Source organism: Syngnathus floridae, chromosome 8, assembly GCF_059516105.1.
Source record: "Syngnathus floridae isolate MCC-2025c chromosome 8, RoL_Sflo_1.0, whole genome shotgun sequence".
In the NCBI taxonomy this organism is placed as follows: Eukaryota; Metazoa; Chordata; class Actinopteri; order Syngnathiformes; family Syngnathidae; genus Syngnathus; species Syngnathus floridae.
Window position 1 is genome coordinate 11,041,093 of NC_142420.1, and position 18,994 is coordinate 11,060,086.

The 18,994-nt window shown below is 45.5% G+C and overlaps 1 protein-coding gene across 6 annotated transcripts in view; it reads right to left on the reverse strand.

The window, feature by feature from the left end:
* The window catches only part of pkp4 (plakophilin 4), a 34,134-nt gene that overhangs the window by 1,858 nt on the left and 13,282 nt on the right, over nt 1-18,994 (reverse strand). For 3 of the 6 annotated variants that reach the window (XM_088382135.1, XM_088382133.1, XM_088382136.1), the window contains 18 exons: nt 16,938-17,050; nt 15,311-15,345; nt 13,242-13,435; nt 12,406-12,940; nt 12,081-12,107; nt 11,228-11,389; nt 9,136-9,343; nt 8,938-9,070; nt 8,585-8,798; nt 5,486-5,669; nt 2,276-2,393; nt 1,873-2,067; nt 1,575-1,748; nt 1,235-1,385; nt 794-986; nt 633-723; nt 412-529; nt 212-337 (listed from right to left, as the gene is read on the reverse strand). In XM_088382135.1, coding sequence (XP_088238261.1) covers nt 212-337; nt 412-529; nt 633-723; nt 794-986; nt 1,235-1,385; nt 1,575-1,748; nt 1,873-2,067; nt 2,276-2,393; nt 5,486-5,669; nt 8,585-8,798; nt 8,938-9,070; nt 9,136-9,343; nt 11,228-11,389; nt 12,081-12,107; nt 12,406-12,940; nt 13,242-13,435; nt 15,311-15,345; nt 16,938-17,050 — 2,971 coding nt within the window. The remainder of the gene's footprint in view (nt 1-211; nt 338-411; nt 530-632; nt 724-793; nt 987-1,234; nt 1,386-1,574; nt 1,749-1,872; nt 2,068-2,275; nt 2,394-5,485; nt 5,670-8,584; nt 8,799-8,937; nt 9,071-9,135; nt 9,344-11,227; nt 11,390-12,080; nt 12,108-12,405; nt 12,941-13,241; nt 13,436-15,310; nt 15,346-16,937; nt 17,051-18,994) is intronic. The other 3 variants (XM_088382134.1, XM_088382137.1, XM_088382132.1) reach the window with 3 other exon arrangements.

The following is an 18,994-nucleotide window of genomic DNA, read 5'->3' on the forward strand; positions in this document are numbered from 1 at the left end:
CTCTCGGCTGGCGTACAGTGCACGCCCCCCCCTCGCAATAATAACACTATTGTGTGGTCCGGTACAGACTAGCGAGTCCACTTTGGGCCTGTTGGGCTCTCAGGTGCTGCATGCTGGACTGTCAGGGAGCCAGGTGTGAGTCAAGCTTCAAGAAGCTAAAGCGGAATGAATTCGGCCATTTTGGAACAAGCTGAAATATATGGTACCTTACCTGTGTATTGGTTTTTGTGAATAGCGTTGTCTACTTGATAGTTATAAAACTGCATAGTTGACTGTGCTCTCTGGTAATCTCTCAAGGTGTGGTCGCGAATGGCAGGAGACGACATGGCACTGGCGGCTACGAGTGGAGGAAGAAGAGAGAGAGACATGAGGGCAACGTTGAGCTCCGTGTCTAAAAGAAAAAACGCCTACCAGTATGGTTGAGGGGGGACATCTGAATACTGTTGGTGTGGAGGGCCGGCTGCGACTTGAACCGGTCCCGCTCAAGTGTGGATACCGGCGTGAGGAAATGGTTTTGGGTCCATCCGTCCTATTGGGGAATACAGAGGCCGGATATTTTGTTTGGTCAGTATCGGTACTTGGTATCGGTACTTGCCCATCCTTAATTGATTATGAATGACACACGTCCTTACTTTCTTATAGATGGCACGTAGATCTCTGTACTGCCACAACGTGTTCAGGACTTGAGCAGCTGCCTTGACCACCTTCAGAGAAAACCTGAAACTTACAAAAGAACCCCAATATTCATAAACTATATAGTTGTATTAGAGTAAGCTTGGCTTGGCGTACGTACCTGTCCCCTCTGCCCTTGGTGATGTTGACCAGCTTCTCGACGCCGCCCGTGTCGGCCAAGGCCTTGGCGTTCTCCATGTTCCTGCTGGTGACCTCGTGCAGGGTGCAGCAGATGGCCGCCACCGTCTCGTCCGACAGCAAGGTGGTGTTTCCTCCGGGCAGGCGGTTCACTAGGTCCCTCATGGCGTATTTCCCTGAGCGGGAGGGAGGGAGCGAGACGTGGAGTTAACACGTTGTGACGGGGCCTTATGCTCGGGGTGGCGGGCAGATGCAAATTATGTCACTTCATATACATCATCGTTAATTCAACTACTTGGTTCATGGATGACTTTGGGGTTTGTTTCATGAGGAAGTTTTTCAGTGGTTCTCAAAGTGTGCAACATTGGCTCCCTCTAGTGGTAGAATAGGGCTTTACGATGATGGAAAAAAAACAGCCCCTTACCGATGAGCTCTTTGTTGCGGACATCCAGCGCCATGTTTCTGAGCGCGGTGGCCACCGAACACACCACCCGGTCGTTGTCCATTCGCAGCAGCTCCACGAGGATGGGCAGGCCTTTCTCCTTACGCACTGCGGCCCGGATGTACGCTGCAAACTGGGGAGGGACAACGGCAAAATAGCAAAGATGAAAATTAATTTGTTAAAGTTCTGACATGCAGTGAACTTTGAGTGTTGGAGATTATTGTTATTATTATTATTATTCATTTGCATGGATTGACAGGACATTAAAAACAGTCATGTGATTTGAAAAATGTGCTTATGTAGTATATCGTGCCATAGATACCTTCCAGTTGCCCGCCGACAGGTTCTGAAGTGACCCAGCGGCGCCCTCTAGTGTGGAAGGATTGGAGCTCTCGGCGAGTAGTGTCAAGTAGGGCTTCACCACGGCGGGGTGCCAAAGCATCTCGGCACCCGCAGGGGGCTTGGAGAAGCCTGGGATTGGTCCCACACCGTCCCACTGAAAAACAAAAGCGGCATATATGGCACTCGCAAATTTGAGATTGAACCTGAACACCCCCCACCACCCCCCCGAATGTTTTTGTGAATCATGTAAATTCTCTTCCCCATCCTGCCACACTCACAGTGTCTTCATGAGAGCTGTTTTTCTTCTTCTTCTTCTTCCTCCCCCAACAGCTGTAGCTGTTTATATCTTTGCTGGGTGACTCGCTCGCCAGGATGGCGTCTGTTTCCTGCGCGTCCATCAATCCCGACGGAGGCAGCTCCAGCTCCAGACGGTACGACAGGTTCCTTAGCGTGCAGATGCAGTTCTCTACGATCTGGTGTGGAGGGAACACAGAGACATTTTGCTTAAGAGATACAAACTATTGCTATATACTGTAAACAAATGGAAAATAATTGCTCGGCTGGTCAGGCAGTTAAAAGGTTCCAACCAATACACAGCTTCTTCTTTTTCCCCCTAACATGTTTTCTTCTTAGCATAACAATTACGTATGTATGTGTTTGAGTGTGTTGCCTTGTGTGTACCTTGCTGTCAAAGTCCGAAGTGTTGACACAGGCTTTGATGACGTAGAGCAGTGAGTCAACCAAACCCTCACAGGTGCGCATCTGCTTTCGGGCCTCCTCGCCAGCTGAGCTCAAGTTCCTGTTTGAAGAGCACACACACACACACACACACACACACACACACACACACACACACACACACACACACACACACACACACACACACACACACACACACACACACACACACACACACACACACACACACACGTACAAGTCATGCGTATGTGTAAACATACCGACTGACAGATGAGTGTGTGTCTGCTCCACTTGTGTAATCATTGCTGCACACCATCTATTATGGATGAAACCCGCGTGTGGTCCGACCGACTGACTGCAAACATTCCATCTAGCCTGGAGTACACACTCAGACGACAATAGAAGAGCGAAAATGTCCATTTACAACACGAGATGAAATGTTGATGTTTTAAAGGGCTAGAGACATCCTTTTTTTTTTTTCAATTAGAACGGAATTTGATAGAATGTATAAAGTGAACACATTTGCCGCATTGGAAATTAAAAATGGACACCGATTACTAAGAATAAAGCTGAAATGAAATGCCAGTTTATTGATCGGGTCCCGCACGAAGCCAAACTGGCGGCGCCATTACTGTGACGTCACAAGTTGTACATCTGGATGTCAACAAACCCAAACAACATGGCAGATGATAGCGACAGCTCCGTTTCTAGCGGCAATATTAGCATCATTTTATCCGATTCAGAAACCTCTTTTGACGCAGAATATGATGAATTTAGCAGTTCACTTGGGCTGAGCTGAGCACATTTTCTGAATTGTGCCCCTCCCGTCACTCTGGTTAGGTTGGCATAGTAAAAAGTGCTCTTGGGGGCTTTAGAGTGCCGAGTTGATCTCGGCACATGAAGACATGACCACCTGCAACGTTTGGTTTAGGTTTTATAAGCATTTTTAATTTTATTGCTTAAATCGCATTTTCTCGACGAGCTGAGCACGTTTTCTGAATTGTGCCTCTCCCGTCACTGTGGTTAGGTTGGCATAGTAAAAAGAGTAGAGTGCCGAGTTGACCACTGCGCATGGAGAAATGAACATCTGCAGCGTTTGGTTTAGGTTTTAGGCGCATTTTTAATTTTATTTCTTAAATCGCATTTTTTCGACGAGCTGAGCACGTTTTCTGAATTGTGCCCCTCGCGTCACACTTCGACATACTTTTCAAAGTCAAAGTCTCCTTTATTGTCAATTCCTCCGCATGTCAAGACACACATAGAGATCGAAATTACGTTTCTCACTATCCCAGGGTGACAAGACAGAGTTCACAACGCTCATACAAGTAAACAACATAGGAAAATTAAAACAAGAAGACGAACAATAAGAGTGATAGCACGCTAGCCGAGTCCGGAAAGATGACAGTCAACCAGGCCACTGTGAACACGAGCACACAGGAGGCACGCACTGTCCGGTTCGTGGATCCTATCATGCGAACTCAACTCATCTTGTCGTCCCGCGAACGAACGTACGCCAGGATAATGGAAGGCACGGCTAGGCGAGCTGGGTTGGCCGCAAACCTGGCCCGACGTCTCCGCGCTGGCCCCTCTTTTTGTTTACATTCACTGAAGCCAAAAGCGTACAACTTGAGACGTCAAGAGACGTCACTTCCGGCTGGCGGCTCGGTGCAGTCAAACTCGTCTGTGCGGCAAATTTAAATTATATTTTTCAGAGCAACAGCTTCCTTTTCGTTGTTTCGAGCGTCAATTTATATTTATAAGCCGATAAGCTAACTAATACCGATTTATACATATACCGGTGTCTCTAGCCCAGGGGTCACCAACACGGTGCCCGCGGGCACCAGGTCGCCCGTGAGGACCGCATGAGTCGCCCGCAGGACTATTCCAAAATTAGCTCAAATGGCGGCACTTGTCAGTGAGCTGCATCTATTTATTTTACAGTCGAACCTCAGTTTTCGAATGTCCTGGTTCTTGAACAAATCGGAATTCGAACAAAAAAATTCGAGATTTTTTGGCTTCGGTTGTCCAACAAAATTCGGAGGTCGAACCTCGCGAGATGAGCCGGGAGGAACCGAGAAAACCCGACCGCGCCGCCCGGATGCCGACTGACTCCGTTGTTATTGTATTTTCGTTACTTTTAGAATTGTATTAACCCCTAATCATGCCTCCAAAGAAAGCAAGTGAGAGCAGTAAAGCCATCCTAAAACACAAAGACGCTCTTAAAGCAATGCGACAGTGAGCACCCGGCGCGCTGTGGTTGCGCGATCGGACCAAATTAAGCTCCCTGCGCACTGAGGTCCACTTAAATTTTGGAAAGTACATCAGGACTTTAAAAATATTTTCTAAATTCTAGCCACGGCTCTGTCACAATAATGCGACCAGCGCGGTGCAGTTGCGCGGTCGGCGATGCGCTACTGTTGCGCGTTCGGTGGTGCGCTGCAGCTGCGCGATCGGACAAAATTAAGCTCCCTGCGCACTTAGGTCCACTTCAATTTTGGAAACTACGTACATCAGGACTTTAAAAATATTTTCTAAATTTCAGCGACGGCTCTGTCACAATAATGCGATCGTCGCGGTGCAGTTGCGCGGTGGGCGACGCGCTACGGTTGCGCGTTCGGCGGTGCGCTGCATTTGAGCGATCAGACAAATATGCGCAAATGAAAAAATGCTTAAAAAAGACGCGGGTTTTTTGTCTTGAAACGGATTAAAAATGTTTCCATTATTTGTGATGGGAAAAATAGATTCGGAATTCGACCGATTCGCTTCTCGAACCGCCTTCTGAAACGGATTGTGGTCAAAAACCAAGGTTTGACTGTATTTCTGCTATTCTTGTTAAAATCACACTTACATGTTAACTGCAAATGACAATAATAACACAGTGAAAGCCGAATTGAGAAAATTGGCTATTTCAGAAGTGTATGTCAAACTGGTAGCCCTTTTGCCTTAATCAGTACCCAGGAAGTAGCTCTCGGTTTAAGAAAGGTTGGTGACCCCTGCTCTAGCCCTTTAAGAGTAAAATATAGTCATCGTAGATTGGTTGTTCTTTGCAGAGGATAAAGAATATATGTCAGTGAGTGTTGTTATATTGTCAATCCATACAACACTTATATTGTAGTTTTTCCATCTCCACTTCCACTAGTTGTCCACATGGGGTTGCTAGTGCGCCAAGCGTATGCATCAGGTGGTTCCTACCTCAAGCAACCCGTTGTGTTCTTCAGAACCAGCGACGAGTGAAATTTGAGCTTGTGGTCCTCCTCGAAGGTGGAGCTGCTCCATCCCGAGTGGGGGATGATCACAGTGTTGGTCAGGGTGGCCAAGGCGTCGCGGATGATTGTCATCTTGACGGCGTCGCAAGACGACAGGTTCCATAGCACCCCTGCGGAGACGTAGCACGCAAACTCGGTCAAGGCGGCGGGGACAACTGAGACACGCGAGCTTTCAGGATGCGTTGGGGGTGCTTAGGGGAGAAGGCCTGACAATTCGGGCTTTTAATAGCAGTGCGACGGAGACCTTATGTGGAAATTCTTAAGAGATAAACGATCGATTTTTGTATTGTTTGTATTATAATCCAGCAGTGCTTGTCCACCCACCAAGTGTGAAATTAAACAACAATCTTTAGTGGGCTTTTTCTGAAAATCCCACTAATCAAGCTTTTTGCTACTTTTATGTAATCGTGAGGGCTGTTTTACATAATAACCACAGCCGACAGCACAAATAGCAGGACGCCTTGTTGCATGAACTGATGAAGCCTTCTCAATTGAGAGGTGAAATGTCTTCTCAAACATCTAACATAGTTTCATCAATTTAGTATGTCCCCTCGAGGGTGTTATAAAAACAGAGATGGCCCCTGGTAGCAAAAAGGTTGCCCTCCCTCTGCCTTATATTAGACATTCACATCCATCTTCCACATCAGAGCGGAATACCTTCAGGGAGGAAAAAAAAAAAGAAGGGAAACAGGCAACAAAGGGCATTGCTCCAGCATATGAAATGAAACATAAATAATGTAAGTCTTTAAAAAATGCTGCCCTCTTTCCACTCAGTTCAAATGTCCTATTTTTTGGTAGCCACTGTCGGTGGTTCACAATCCTTGGCAGCCTTTGATGCTGCATCTGTCAAGGATTAGCCCTTTTGTAGCATGTCCCTCTAATTAGCTGCCTCTCGCTGCCAGGCATGCGCTGCAGCCCAGCCTGACTTCTGTGGCGCAAGCGTAACATTAGAAAGGGCGCGCCTAGCAAATAAACAGCAGACAACGATTGCATAACAATGTGACAAAGCTCAATGGAATAATCAGCCTGACTGAAATCCAATCATTAGCATGTCATCGTCTCCTGTTGTAGATTTTTAGGATAAATTTATCTACTGTATGCTAATTTCCGTTTAACTTTACATTAGCATTAGCTGCTAATGTAATGCTAAACAGAAAACGTTAAGTGCTAATGATTAACACTAACGCTATCTACTAGCTTCTAGAAAATTCTCCACATTGTTTATATCCACTCATTTCATAGTACACCATGTCCTCTTTAATTAAGCCGATGACAAATATAATATTCTACAATGTGGCTTGCCCCAGAGCTCATTCACACAAACACACACAGTCGGAGGCGATGTGCCTGCCAACAAATGCCAATCGGAAGCGATTTGAATCCATTCAAAGCCTGAAGTACATGTGGAGGATTTCATTATTTCAGTTTGACGACACACATCAAACACAACGTTCTTGCATGTTGACAGCATCCCAAAAGCACACAATGCTGTCAGAAATGAAGTATGGCCATAAATCACCCGTGACCGTTCCAAAATGTCATCTGTGGCGGTGGCTTGACCCCATTTCGGGACGCGTGTGTTTACCTGAGGTCAATGTTATGACGCTCGAGGGGGCAAAGGGAAGGAGAATTAAGAGGCATGAACCAAAACAACTTCAAAGTGGCTAGCTAGCGTTTTTCTATTGTTTTGCCTGTCGGCCACAAAAAAAGCAAGCGAGAACCAGAAGGTCTCATTTGGGTGTTCATTTGTTGACTTGTTTTCCGTTTACCGACAGTTGGCTCGCGCTTGCTTTTGGATTAGGCTTCTTTATAAAGACAGGAAAAAAAAGAGCCATGCCTTGAGCATTCTGGGAGCGACGCCACAACTTTTTATCTTGAGACACAGACAATATTTTTACGTCTGGCGTTAGCGAGTTTGTTTTTCTGGCAGGTCGGGGATGATACACGGTTGAAAGTGAGTGCAAATGTCAACATTCAAGACAATTCCATTGTTTTCATCTGCAGCATAGTTGTCATAAATCTTCTGAAATTTCTCCGAACGTATTTTAAAGGCATATTCCTTAAAGAATCTTTCAACTTTTGAATCCAGTGGACTTGCCTAAAGCGTCTTAAGTTTTCGGAGAGTCACCCAGAGTTTTTAGGTGGCAGTTTCCGGCCGCTGATAACGTTTGTCAGAGCTGTGATGTTGGAGCCTGTGTTCTCAAGAGTCTGAGAGCGAGAATATCAACAGCTGCAGGGTGAGGCAGCAGGTAAACATTTTGTGTCGGACAACATGACCCCTGACCTGGAGCAGGGGGGCCATCTGTTGCTAATGTAGCATAACTAGCACCTGGATTTCTCAAAGAGAGCCGCGGAGGAGGGTCGGGGAACTTGTTTTGAACACGGTTGACCCTTGACGGTGGTGGAAAACACAGAGGTTGTCTAAAACGAGACATCGCTTTTTTAAAGTGAGACATTTTCACAGTAGCCATTGCACCGCTTCAGGAATGTATTTTTGCTGAAGCGAAGTAGAGAGGTGTTTTGTTTCGCATGTCAACCCCCGCCAAGAAAATATACTACACTACTGTGATAGTCTGTTCTTTTTTTGAAAAAGAAAGTAACCATTGGACCTGTAACCTGAAACAGTTGGAGTTTGCGCCGAAGCTGAGTAAAAACAGCTGAATCAACCACCTGGGAGCCAAACGGCTTGCTTGGCCCGTTCGTTTGTGCTCCACCCTGATCCCAAACACGTTTGCTGATGACAAACAAAAGCGCAATGAAGTGCTGTGTCGTGTTTGCCTTCAAGGAAGAAACTACAAGACGTGTGTCTTCATAATAAGAAATTCTGATTAAAATAATTGTTTCAATTAAAGTGTGACAATCATATTGTTAAAACATGTTTACTGACACTGTGTGTATTTTGACAGACACCAAGTCAGGTATCTTGTTATTAAGGCACCCGAAAAACGATGACTGAAGATCCTGAAAGCAGCTCGCAATCAGTCCCGGAAGCAGCACCGAATCAGAACACAAAGCCGAGACTCACCCGTGACGAGCTCCCGCACCTCGGCGTCGACACTCTTCCTCAGCAGTCGCAGCAGAGCCGGGATGCCCCCCGCGTTCCTCAGTGCGATCTTGTTTTCGTCCATCACTTTTCCATACACAATGTTCCTCAGAGCTCCGCAGGAGTTACGCTGGACCTCCAGTACTTTGTGGTCCAGAAGATCCACCAGGTGCTTGACGCCGCCGAGCCGACAAACCTGCAAGGAGAGTCGGTGAGAATCTTGTTTGCTAGCCACATGTCTCGTCGGTAATCAAACAGAGTGCAACTCAGCTTCTGGTTAGCATATGTTTTTTGTTTTGCTGGCCAGCATCGACTTAAAAGTATGGGACAAGTACCTCGGCTTTAATTCGATTATCACCAAAGCAGAGGTGCTGAAGGTAGGCGGCTGCGTTGGCCTGCACCGAGGGGAAGTGGTGCTGCAGCATGTGGATCACCTCGGTCAGCTCCGGGTCTCGCCACGCAAACTCCCTACAAATACCGAGGGGAGTGATGTGGAACGTTTGCAACCAATCAGAAGCAGGAGAAGAACCTACCTGGGGTCTTTCTGGATGCTGTCTATGGAGGGCGAGCGGGTGGGATCGTCCAGGACGCCGCCCTGTCGACTATAATTGGAATCGCACGGCCGGTACTGCGCCGAGCGATACGGATCGGCGTAGGTGGCGGAGGGGTGAAGAGCCAAGTCGTTTCTTTGGTAGGTCATGGCGCTGCGCTGACTGGATGTCCGCTGGAGACTCCCCACGCCTGAGGCCAAAAGAGCAAAGCCCTCAGAGATGAAATCCAAACACGCTACGCACGCAAACAGACAAATCCAGGTGAGATTGGCTGCGTTCGAAGATTTGGGTTAGACGAGCCGAGACCACAAAAGGCGCCGACGCGGCGGAATCTCAAATCTGGAACCGATTGATGTCACGGATAAAACTGAGGCTCCCGTGGTTTAGCAAAGACGTGACTCCTCTTCTTCAAAAGGGCCGCTTGCTCCTCGCTTTGTTCTAACAAGATTGCGTTTAGCCGGGAGGGCTTCGAGCGCTTTGGGGAAAAACAAAAAAACAACCTCCGTGATGATCCGCAAATCCTCTCCTCTGCTCCTTCCCGCTTGGCCGTGCCACCGTATGCTTAGAAGCTAATCTTGCCAAACGCAGCAGAGTGGCAACGTTAAGCCGAGACCTGCCCGAAATAGCTAGATACCCACTTGCAAAGAAGGGAGTGTCTTACAACCTGCAGAGTGGACGCTAACGCCTACGGATAAATTTCCTCCCTGACACCTGAACTCATTTAATTCCCTGAAAATGATACAATGACCTCATCTTTTTAAATACAATGCTCACGACTAGCAAAAACAAACTCGCATGACTTCTGTGACGCTTCCATCCTATCTGACAATTTCCTCCCCTCCTTCCTAGCAGAAGGCGACATGTCAGCGTGAGTTGCTGTTCCCAAAACACAATTTCCTCGCACGGCTGCTCCTGCGCAAGGCCAATATGCTGGAATGATTAGTATAAACACAGTGTACCCTAAATGCAATCTTAGCCTCACTATTTTGATTTAAAATCACATTTATTTTTCAGTCGAGGATCAATATCTTTTAAAAGTGCCCATTTGCACAGAGGAGGAACACAGAGCGAATCACCAGCGTATAAATCATAAAAATAAGGAAGAAAAAAATGAACTGGGGGCAAGGAAATAAGGCCTTAAAATAAAAATTTCCTAGTAAAAAAGTGAATTCAAGTGATTGTTTAAAATATCCATCAACAACTAAATGAAATAAAAGGGGTTTTTTTAAACAAAAAAGAAAAAATATTCAGTTATGGCAGGTAAAAATCACGATCCATAAATATGAATTAAAAAGCTTATGGATGAAATGAATCATATTTTTTGCTGTAAATTATACTTTCTTCATTTTCATAACTAAAATTACCCTTGAGGCCTAGCCCTTTAAAGAAAAACTCGAAAAACCAGGCTCACAATGACTGTCAATGGTCCTCGTCTCGCACTTGCAACCCCGTTGCGTTTTGTCAATATACATCACAGGCTACAACAAATTACGGCAGCCCATCAGTGGGGCTTCTTCGCAAGTATCAATAGCTATTATCGGAGACGGATCGGTCGTGATCACATCTTCAATGTGCTGAGGAGGCAACGCCGCCGAATGGAGGTGCTGCATGCATGGACAGCGAGGAGGCTCAGAGTAACCCGAGCTATATATTTATTTATGCATTTATTTGGAAACCATTTTTTTATTTATGTTTTAATTTTTCAATATTTTATCATTTCTTTTATTTATTAGATTTTTTATTTTAAAATTTATTTATGTATTTATTCATTCATTCACTTTTATTATTCCAAATTGTGTCTCAAGGCACCACGCTATCTTCTCGAACAGCCGCTAAAAATGAGGTAACGGTCGCCTTTATGTTAGCGTGCCATAACAATAATACCCGCCTGGTGTGTCACAGCCAAGCCTTTTGCGTCCTACACCGGTGGGAGCAAGGCGAGAAAGAAAATAGACGGGCAAGGGACAAAAATAATGAAAGACCCATTTGTGGTGCTAAAGGCCAGACAGGCTGTCATATTGTGTTCCAGTGACACCAGTGCTAAAAGAATCCTCGTAATTTGTGTGTATCACACCTGAGGCGCTCCTGCAGATGCTGCCCTGTTGGGTGTGGGCCGAGCTGAGGTACAACGGGGTCTGGTACATGCGGTCCTCAAAGATGGGCGCAATGCGGCGTCCTGGGGAAATACTGGACCTCAAGTCTGGGCCCAACTGACTGGCGTATGTGTTCCGCATGCCTGCAAAGACAAGAGAATGGCTTTTAGAGCGACTGAAGGAGAAGGACGTGCTTCCCCTGACAAATCTGAAGACCCTTCGGTGCCTTCTACACTAGAACCAAGCCTGTCTGAACCTAATTCAAGGAGAAGCACTGCGCTGAGGACCAAGTTCACCGTAAAAGCATTTTCCCACCTTCCTCAGTAGCAGAAGATGGAAAATGCCAGGTGGAAGGGCGTCGTAACAAACCAAAGCATCTCTTGCATCAATAGTGACAGGAAACCACCAAGCGAGAGAAACAAAGACTGCCGACACACTCGTCCGCTTGAGCTGAGTCAAGTGAATGTGAAAAGTTAAAGGCAAAGTGAGGAAGTGTGAGGTCCCAGTGCACTCCATCTCCATTTGTCACATGGCTGAGCATCCACTGACAAGAACGGCCAAAATGTGGCAGGCAGCGCTGGTGAACGTAATCCGGGATTAATAGCGGAACCTGGACATTAGAAGTAAATATTCCCCTTGCGGCCCAAAATAATGATGACATCGCAACCACTCGCGAGTTGCAGTCAAAAGTGAAGAAATGGAGCTGAGGAATGGGACGCGGCCACAAAGGACAACCATGCACGCATGCGGCCACTGCAGCAGACACACAACACATACACAATACACACACACACACACAAACAGAAAGCAGGACAGGGAAGAAAAAATGTTCACCTTGAATGTCATCATCCACCAGAGCATCTGAAGATATCCCCAGGCAGCACAAAGTCAAGTGCAGAGTCAGCATGAGGATTGCATCAGTGCTTGTTTTACAGCGATAACTATAGCTTTCCTACTTTTTTTTTTGTCAAAAAGTCTTATCAAAGCGGACAAAATGGGAGTAACAATGAAGGACAATGGGAATGTATCTTTCATCTTGAATACAATTGTTATAAATTGTTTGACAGCCATATTTGGTACACCTTGACTTGATAAGCAAACAAAACGAGCATCTACATATGCTAAAACCTTGACGTAAAAGTTTGCGTGTGCCGGTTACCTGCGAGGCTGTCAGGCCGCACCTTCCTCTCGTAAACATCGTACGCCTGTGACCGGTAGGCGTCGGCGCCATGGATGACGGAGCGAGGCAGAGTGGAGCTGTAGTGCTGCGGGACGGCCACCATACTTGTTCGCACTGGAGACGAGTGAGCGGGCTGCTTGTCCGTCAGGGTCAAAGGCGACCCCATGCGGCCCGACGACGAGCCCAACGAGGCCTGGAAAGGCGAGGTGGTGCGGCTGGTGCTGCCCTGCCGTGAGTTGGCGGAGCCCACTCGTCGCAGCGCGGCGGGGGAGTTTTTCTTGGTGGTGAGGGGTGAGCCGCCGGCACTCATGGTGCGCTGGGCCGGGGAGGGCAAGGTGGTGGAGAAGATACAGGAAAGGGGTTTGGGTTCGGTGATGATGGGCGAGCCGTAGGCGCGCAACGAGCCGTGGGAGGGCGACGTGCTGCTGACTCGAGGCGGGGAGTGAGAGCGAGAAGGCACTGAGCTGACTCTTCGCATCGCACGGCCGGGCACTGCCCCGCCAACTGATGGCACCTCAAGCGCAACAACAAAAACACATTTGTCATTTGGAGGGCTGAACTCAAATTTAAAATGCACAAACATTAATTTTTGATACTTAACTCATTCACTGTCAGCCCACTTAAAAAGGATCTTTGACGACTATATCCGTCATTGGTAGTGAATGAGTTAATCGACTAAAACCGTTTTTTAGGGAATTAGATGCAATTGATCTTAGCTTTTTTAATATACATATATATGACCCAATAGAAAGAAGAACAATAAATTTGGAGTGGCGTGTTGCTGGTTGCAAACCAGAGTTTGGAGTCTCAGGTACCTGTGTTGAGGTCTGCCCCTCCGCCCTGGCCATCTTGACGGGGGTGCTCGTGCCAGCGCCGGGGAAGGAGTGCTGCATCCTCAGCTCCGATTTGACCACATCCTGGTTGCCGTGGTAACCGCTGCTGGCATCCTGGTAGCCGCTATCTGAGTACGAATTCATCTGGGCGGAGCTACGCGAGTTCCCCGTGGACCCTGGAAGTATGACGGATTCTTTGGTAATGGCTGTAACCTTTACCTATAGAAGAGTGCCTAATGACGTATGTCCTAGCAGGAGAATGTTAATGACTTCAATAATGTGTCATTTTCACATAATTACATCAATTACAGTAAAAATATAGCCCAGTGAGTTTACTTTGGAAAAAATGATTTTGTTTGAAATAGTGGCAGATGCTAACATTACCTATGGAGCATGTGGGGACTTTATGACCTGCACCCCAACCCCCACCCCGCTTTAAATTTCTTCAACATGAAGGTGATAATCATGCACAGTTCAGGTTATGTATGTATTTTACGGCTCTGTGCATTTTATGATGCACTTTAAATATTGCTCTCCTTATTATTCCGCTCACATGCATACAGTATACACCAAAGGCCAATATGGTTTGCCTATAAACACCAATCATCACTGTGACAACAACGAGAGGGGCGCCACCAGCAGAATATTGCAAATGTCACTTTTTTCTTCAGAAGTTGTTTTGAGGTCGGTGGAGTCGCCGGCGATTAGCGAACTTGCTAGCTTGGTAGTTGTTAGTAGCAGGTTTGTCCAGTTGTGTCCTGCAATTCACTAGCGGTGACAGTAAAATTTTAATCTAAAAACGAACTAACTTAAAATAATTTAAAAACAATCTTTACCATTTGCCATCTCAAATGACGGAAGATGGCTAGCATTTTAAAAACCAGCATGTTAGCTTCATCGAGGACTAAAATCCCCGCGTGTCAGTCTCTTATGTATGTGCGATTGATTGACTGACGACCAGTCCAAGGTGTTCGCTGTCTCTAACTTGAAATTGGAAAAAAAATCAGTCAGCTGTGCTTCTGGGTTGAATTTCTTCCATATTCCGAAACGTCAACTGCCTGAGAGGTCATGTTTCAAAATTGACATTGAGGCTTGACGGGGGGGGGTTATTCTCTTGTCTTAGTCCACATGAAGTATGACTGCATTGACATTTCTGGCAGCCGAGGGCCGGTTTCCACGGTAACGCTGCCGTCTCAAACACCAGGCGGCATACAGTGACTCATGAGGCCGATAAGCCTCGAGGGAAGTCGCCGTGCTCGGAGGGACTCGTGTTCACGCCGCGCTGCGTTTTGATGGCAACAAGTGCGTTATCGCCTCGGACGCTCGTTCATCATCCACACCACAATGGGCGATCAATAGTGAACATAATAGCCATTACTGCTTTTGCGTTCCCCCACCGCAAATCAAACAAGCAAACGTTTTCCCAGTGCTTATGCACAAGTAAAATCCCCAAAGGCAAAATCGAAATAAGATGAATGACGATTGCTCATGTTGGCAATTAATAAGCCATGAAATGCACTGGGAATAATTCATTACCAACTACTTTGTCTCCAAGAAGCTTTTGAGGACGTGAGGCAAACAAATAGAAGCTTTTGAAGAAATCTTAGAACCGGAGGCTCAGAGGAGGTAAGAAGAAGAAAAACGCCCGGGGGCTGCTAATTATGTAAGCTCAGTCAGCTTAACAAAGATAATTGTAAACATTACAAAGGGCGGCCATTATGTTCTCCTTTATGTCATTAACATACATGAGCGGCAGAATACATGCGCAAATAAGCCTGTAGGGAGAGAAACGGGAAATTTTGGTTGTTGTGAAAATGAATGTTGAAGATGTGGTGGTACTCAAAGTGTGGTACTCAAAATGTAAAATTAAAGGTTGAAAATGTGCATTATGTTTATTTGCCATTCAATCGCATTGAACTTTAAAGTACGAAACATTTGCAGTCAGGGTCTTTGAATTATGGTTTTTGTGGTGGTTCTTAAAAGGCACAATTGGGGATGGACTTAATGCAAAATGCCAGTTTCATAAACATAATAAGCAATTTCCAACCTACCGGCAGTTCTCCAAGGCAGCGACTTCTCAGATGAGCTACGAGCGGAGCAGAGGAAATGAAAAAGTGAATATAGGCTCAGTGACAGTGACGCGTTGTTTACCGAGTACATTTTTCATCGGGCTATCAGGACGGGACCACAGATGGTAATCATTGTCTTCAGGGCAATAACGAGCCGAGTCATTCGATGTCTCGCTTACAAAAGTCCACTTCTGTTACCTTTTTGTTCATCTAGCCGTAAAGGTGCCTCTTGGGCGAGGGATGCTCATTTGTTAAACAGCTTGACAACAACAGCAATATCATAAAAAGACGATCTTTCATTCATTGTATATTTTTTCAATTAATAAGCCAATTAATTGAATTTCAAGATTCTGCATAATATCGGAATTGGCGTCAGCCACAAAAATCAATAGTAGTAAAAATATTATTAATAAATATAATATATAAAAAATAATAATAATTTTTAAAAAGTTAGTAATAATAATAATAAGAGTCATAATCCAGCATTTGATGTATTCTAATAAAATTCAGGTGTTCTATAAAAAGCAGAGCCACAGACAAAATAGGCAGGTTTCCGACCCATATGAGCGCAATAGCAGAAAACCATAAGGGAATAACAGCCACTCTATCTTTTAGAAAAAAAATTTGGTGAGCAGAATGAAAGCACTTGGCTTTGTCTGAGGATTTTCCATGATGTGGAAGAGGAAATAAATGTTACAATCAAGCACCTGTCATTAGGACGACCCTATACTGTTCTATAATGAGCTTTAAGAGGCACGACTCGCCGAATGTTAATGGCCACATGCAGGCAATTAAAAGGACTTAGCGAGACGAGACGTGCTCCAGTGACCCACGTGGCGAATGGAAGCAAGACGGTTGATGACAAGAAACCGTGTTTGCTGAATGCTAATGCCAGGCTAGAATTTAAAATGTTGCCAAGCAAAACTACTCTTTGGGGAAATCCATCTACGGCGCTCTGTGTGTACATATGGAGGTTTGCTGATAGCTCTAAGTGAAACTCGAATGTGCATCCTAATCTCTACTGTCACCCCGCTGAGCTACTGAGCTCCGCAGCGGGACCTGAAAAAGTTAATCTCCAATTGCACGTAAATGCCCAATGACAACCGTTTCCTTTGTCGGTGTCGGGCTCTTAAAGGGGGTGCTCAGATCTTCTTGTTGCCAAAAGGTGGACTTAGTGATTTACAACTGTACCAAAACTTTTGTTCCGCACTTGTTCTGAAACAAGGCATGACGAGCGGACGAATCCCCACAACAAACCCGTCCACACTGCCGCGGTAAGCAAATAACATTCCACCGCACAACGCAACCCTGACTCGGCGTTTTCACAACAAACATGGTTGTATTTAGCTCCAATGTATTTTCTTGCAGCCTTCAGCTACTCTCCACATTTTACTTGGCTGACTAATAAATAACTTGAAACAACCTCACACCTATTTATGACAAATTAAAAAATACCAGAACATGGTATCGTTTCATGGTATCACGGTACTTTATTGTCTACTGCAACAAGGCAGACACTTCAGAATCACAGTGAAGGATTTAAAAATAAAGAAATGGTGTGTGTTTAGTTGGAGTGGGGCTGTTTGTGTGTGCTGAATCATTTCATTACCTGCTGCTTCCAGCACCCGGAGAATCTGCCCCGAGTCTGCATCTTTCCAGCTGATTGGCCACAATCTGGCGCTCAACCTCCAGCTCCCGCGTTAGCCGCTCAAACTGGAGCTCCTGTGCATGCATGGCAACAAAGAAAGATGTGTGTGTGTGTGTGTGTGTGTGTGTGTGTGTGTGTGTGTGTGTGTGTGTGTGGGGAGAGTTGGTCAGACGTGATTATCTGAGTAAGCGTTACATGTGTCTATTGACGGATTTGAGTCAATAGCTTCTTTTAGACATAAAATGACTTAATAGCAGACAGGCAACAAAATGCTGACAATGCAAATCAGAATCCACTGGAAGATGCCAAACAAGTAAGTATACACAAACCGGTTTTTGACGTTTGAAGAAAAAAAAAATGACAGGACTGAAGAAAAACCTTCAAGATGATCTTTTGGAGACACCCGTTGATCAGGCCTTTGCAGACTTGGATTGAAAGCGAGGACAGCCACACACCCATAAGCACCTCTTGCCTGCGTGACATTTGGCCTCGATGGTTCAGTTGCCATGGCAGCCGCATAGAACTCAGCATTTGACTAATTACGATCATCACTAAGGATTCCACTTTTCCAGTTCTACGCGACAGCAAATACCACTTTGCCGGATTCCCCGCGCTCCATTAAGAGCATTTTTCTGGCCAATCTCACCATGACTGGATCATCAGACCTCTCATCATTCCAACCAACCAACCAGCACTTGTGCTGTAAGGAGACTTGGGAAGGTCACTAGATTATGCTTTGGGCTAAGCTACTTTTCCACACTTACTTTACAGTGTTCTTTGGGTGCCTTGAAAAACAAAAATGAAGACCCTGCCCCCACGGACTGCTCCGAGGCTCTCCGAGGCTCTTATCTCCATCACCTCAGTAGATAAGGAGAGCCAGGCTGCAGGCTGTGCTTGCTCCACAATCAAAGCCTCCTGGAGGCTTGAGGGACGGGGGTGGGGGGTGAAGCACTTTAGCATTGCAAAGGTGCTATGACAAGATCAGTCATGTGACCACTAGACTCCTTACTCCTTGTAGCTTTATAGCTATAATCCAGCAGATTTGCATTTGTTTTTATACTGATGTTCATTAATGTCCATTGCCCCCAAAAATAAATAAATATAAATACATGTAAACAAAAACAAAAAAACTGATAAATAAATTAAAATCTGTGAGGAACTGTAACTAAAATTTATATCTAGCCACACATTATTTTGTTTTATGTCATTAAATGTGATGCTAATTTAGTGTCAGGACATAAAAACAGCAGCAACCTATACACCAACATGGATGAAAATGAATTATAGTTGATTTATGTAATGCTTTCGAGGGATAAATCAATTCCATATTTAAGCCTCAAAGTCATGCTGATTTTTTTTAAGAATCAAGCTAATTAATTTCCGCTTAAACTGTTCCTTTGGCTGCAAGCTAGTTTTATAACTACTGAGTCACCGCATCCTTGTTTGATGTGGCAAAAATGAGCCTTGGCCAAATAAAACAGAGACACAGAGAAGTTGCAAATTCCAATCTGTAGTACTCACTTGCATTACAAGCGTAGCCGGAGGAGTCATTAAACAAATGCAATGCTTACTTAACAAGAGCCTCAGTTGGCCTCAAGCTTCCATTGGAAGAAGATTGCACAAACAAGCCAGCTGTCCTGTACTAACATGGCCTTCTCCATGCCTTTATTGGCCATATTTGCTCGTGGTACTCGAGCTGATTCAGATCCTGTACCCCCCCCAAATAAACAGATGACGGCACGACAGCTAAGCCACGCGACAGCCACGCTTCATCATCATGGCTGCTGTGTGAAATGCCTCCAGCGCCTTCTTGTGACTGCTGATTCAGCACACTGAAAAGGTCTCTGCAACCTTAAATGTCTTACAAAAAAAAAAAAGATTGAAGTAAATTCTGATTAAAATTCTAAACAACTGTGGAAGACATTTCACGCGGCAGTCACGGGGGTCGATGGAGAGAGCTATAGTCACAGATAAAAATGAGCCTGAGGGGAGGAAATTGCTTTTGTGTCAATAAATGC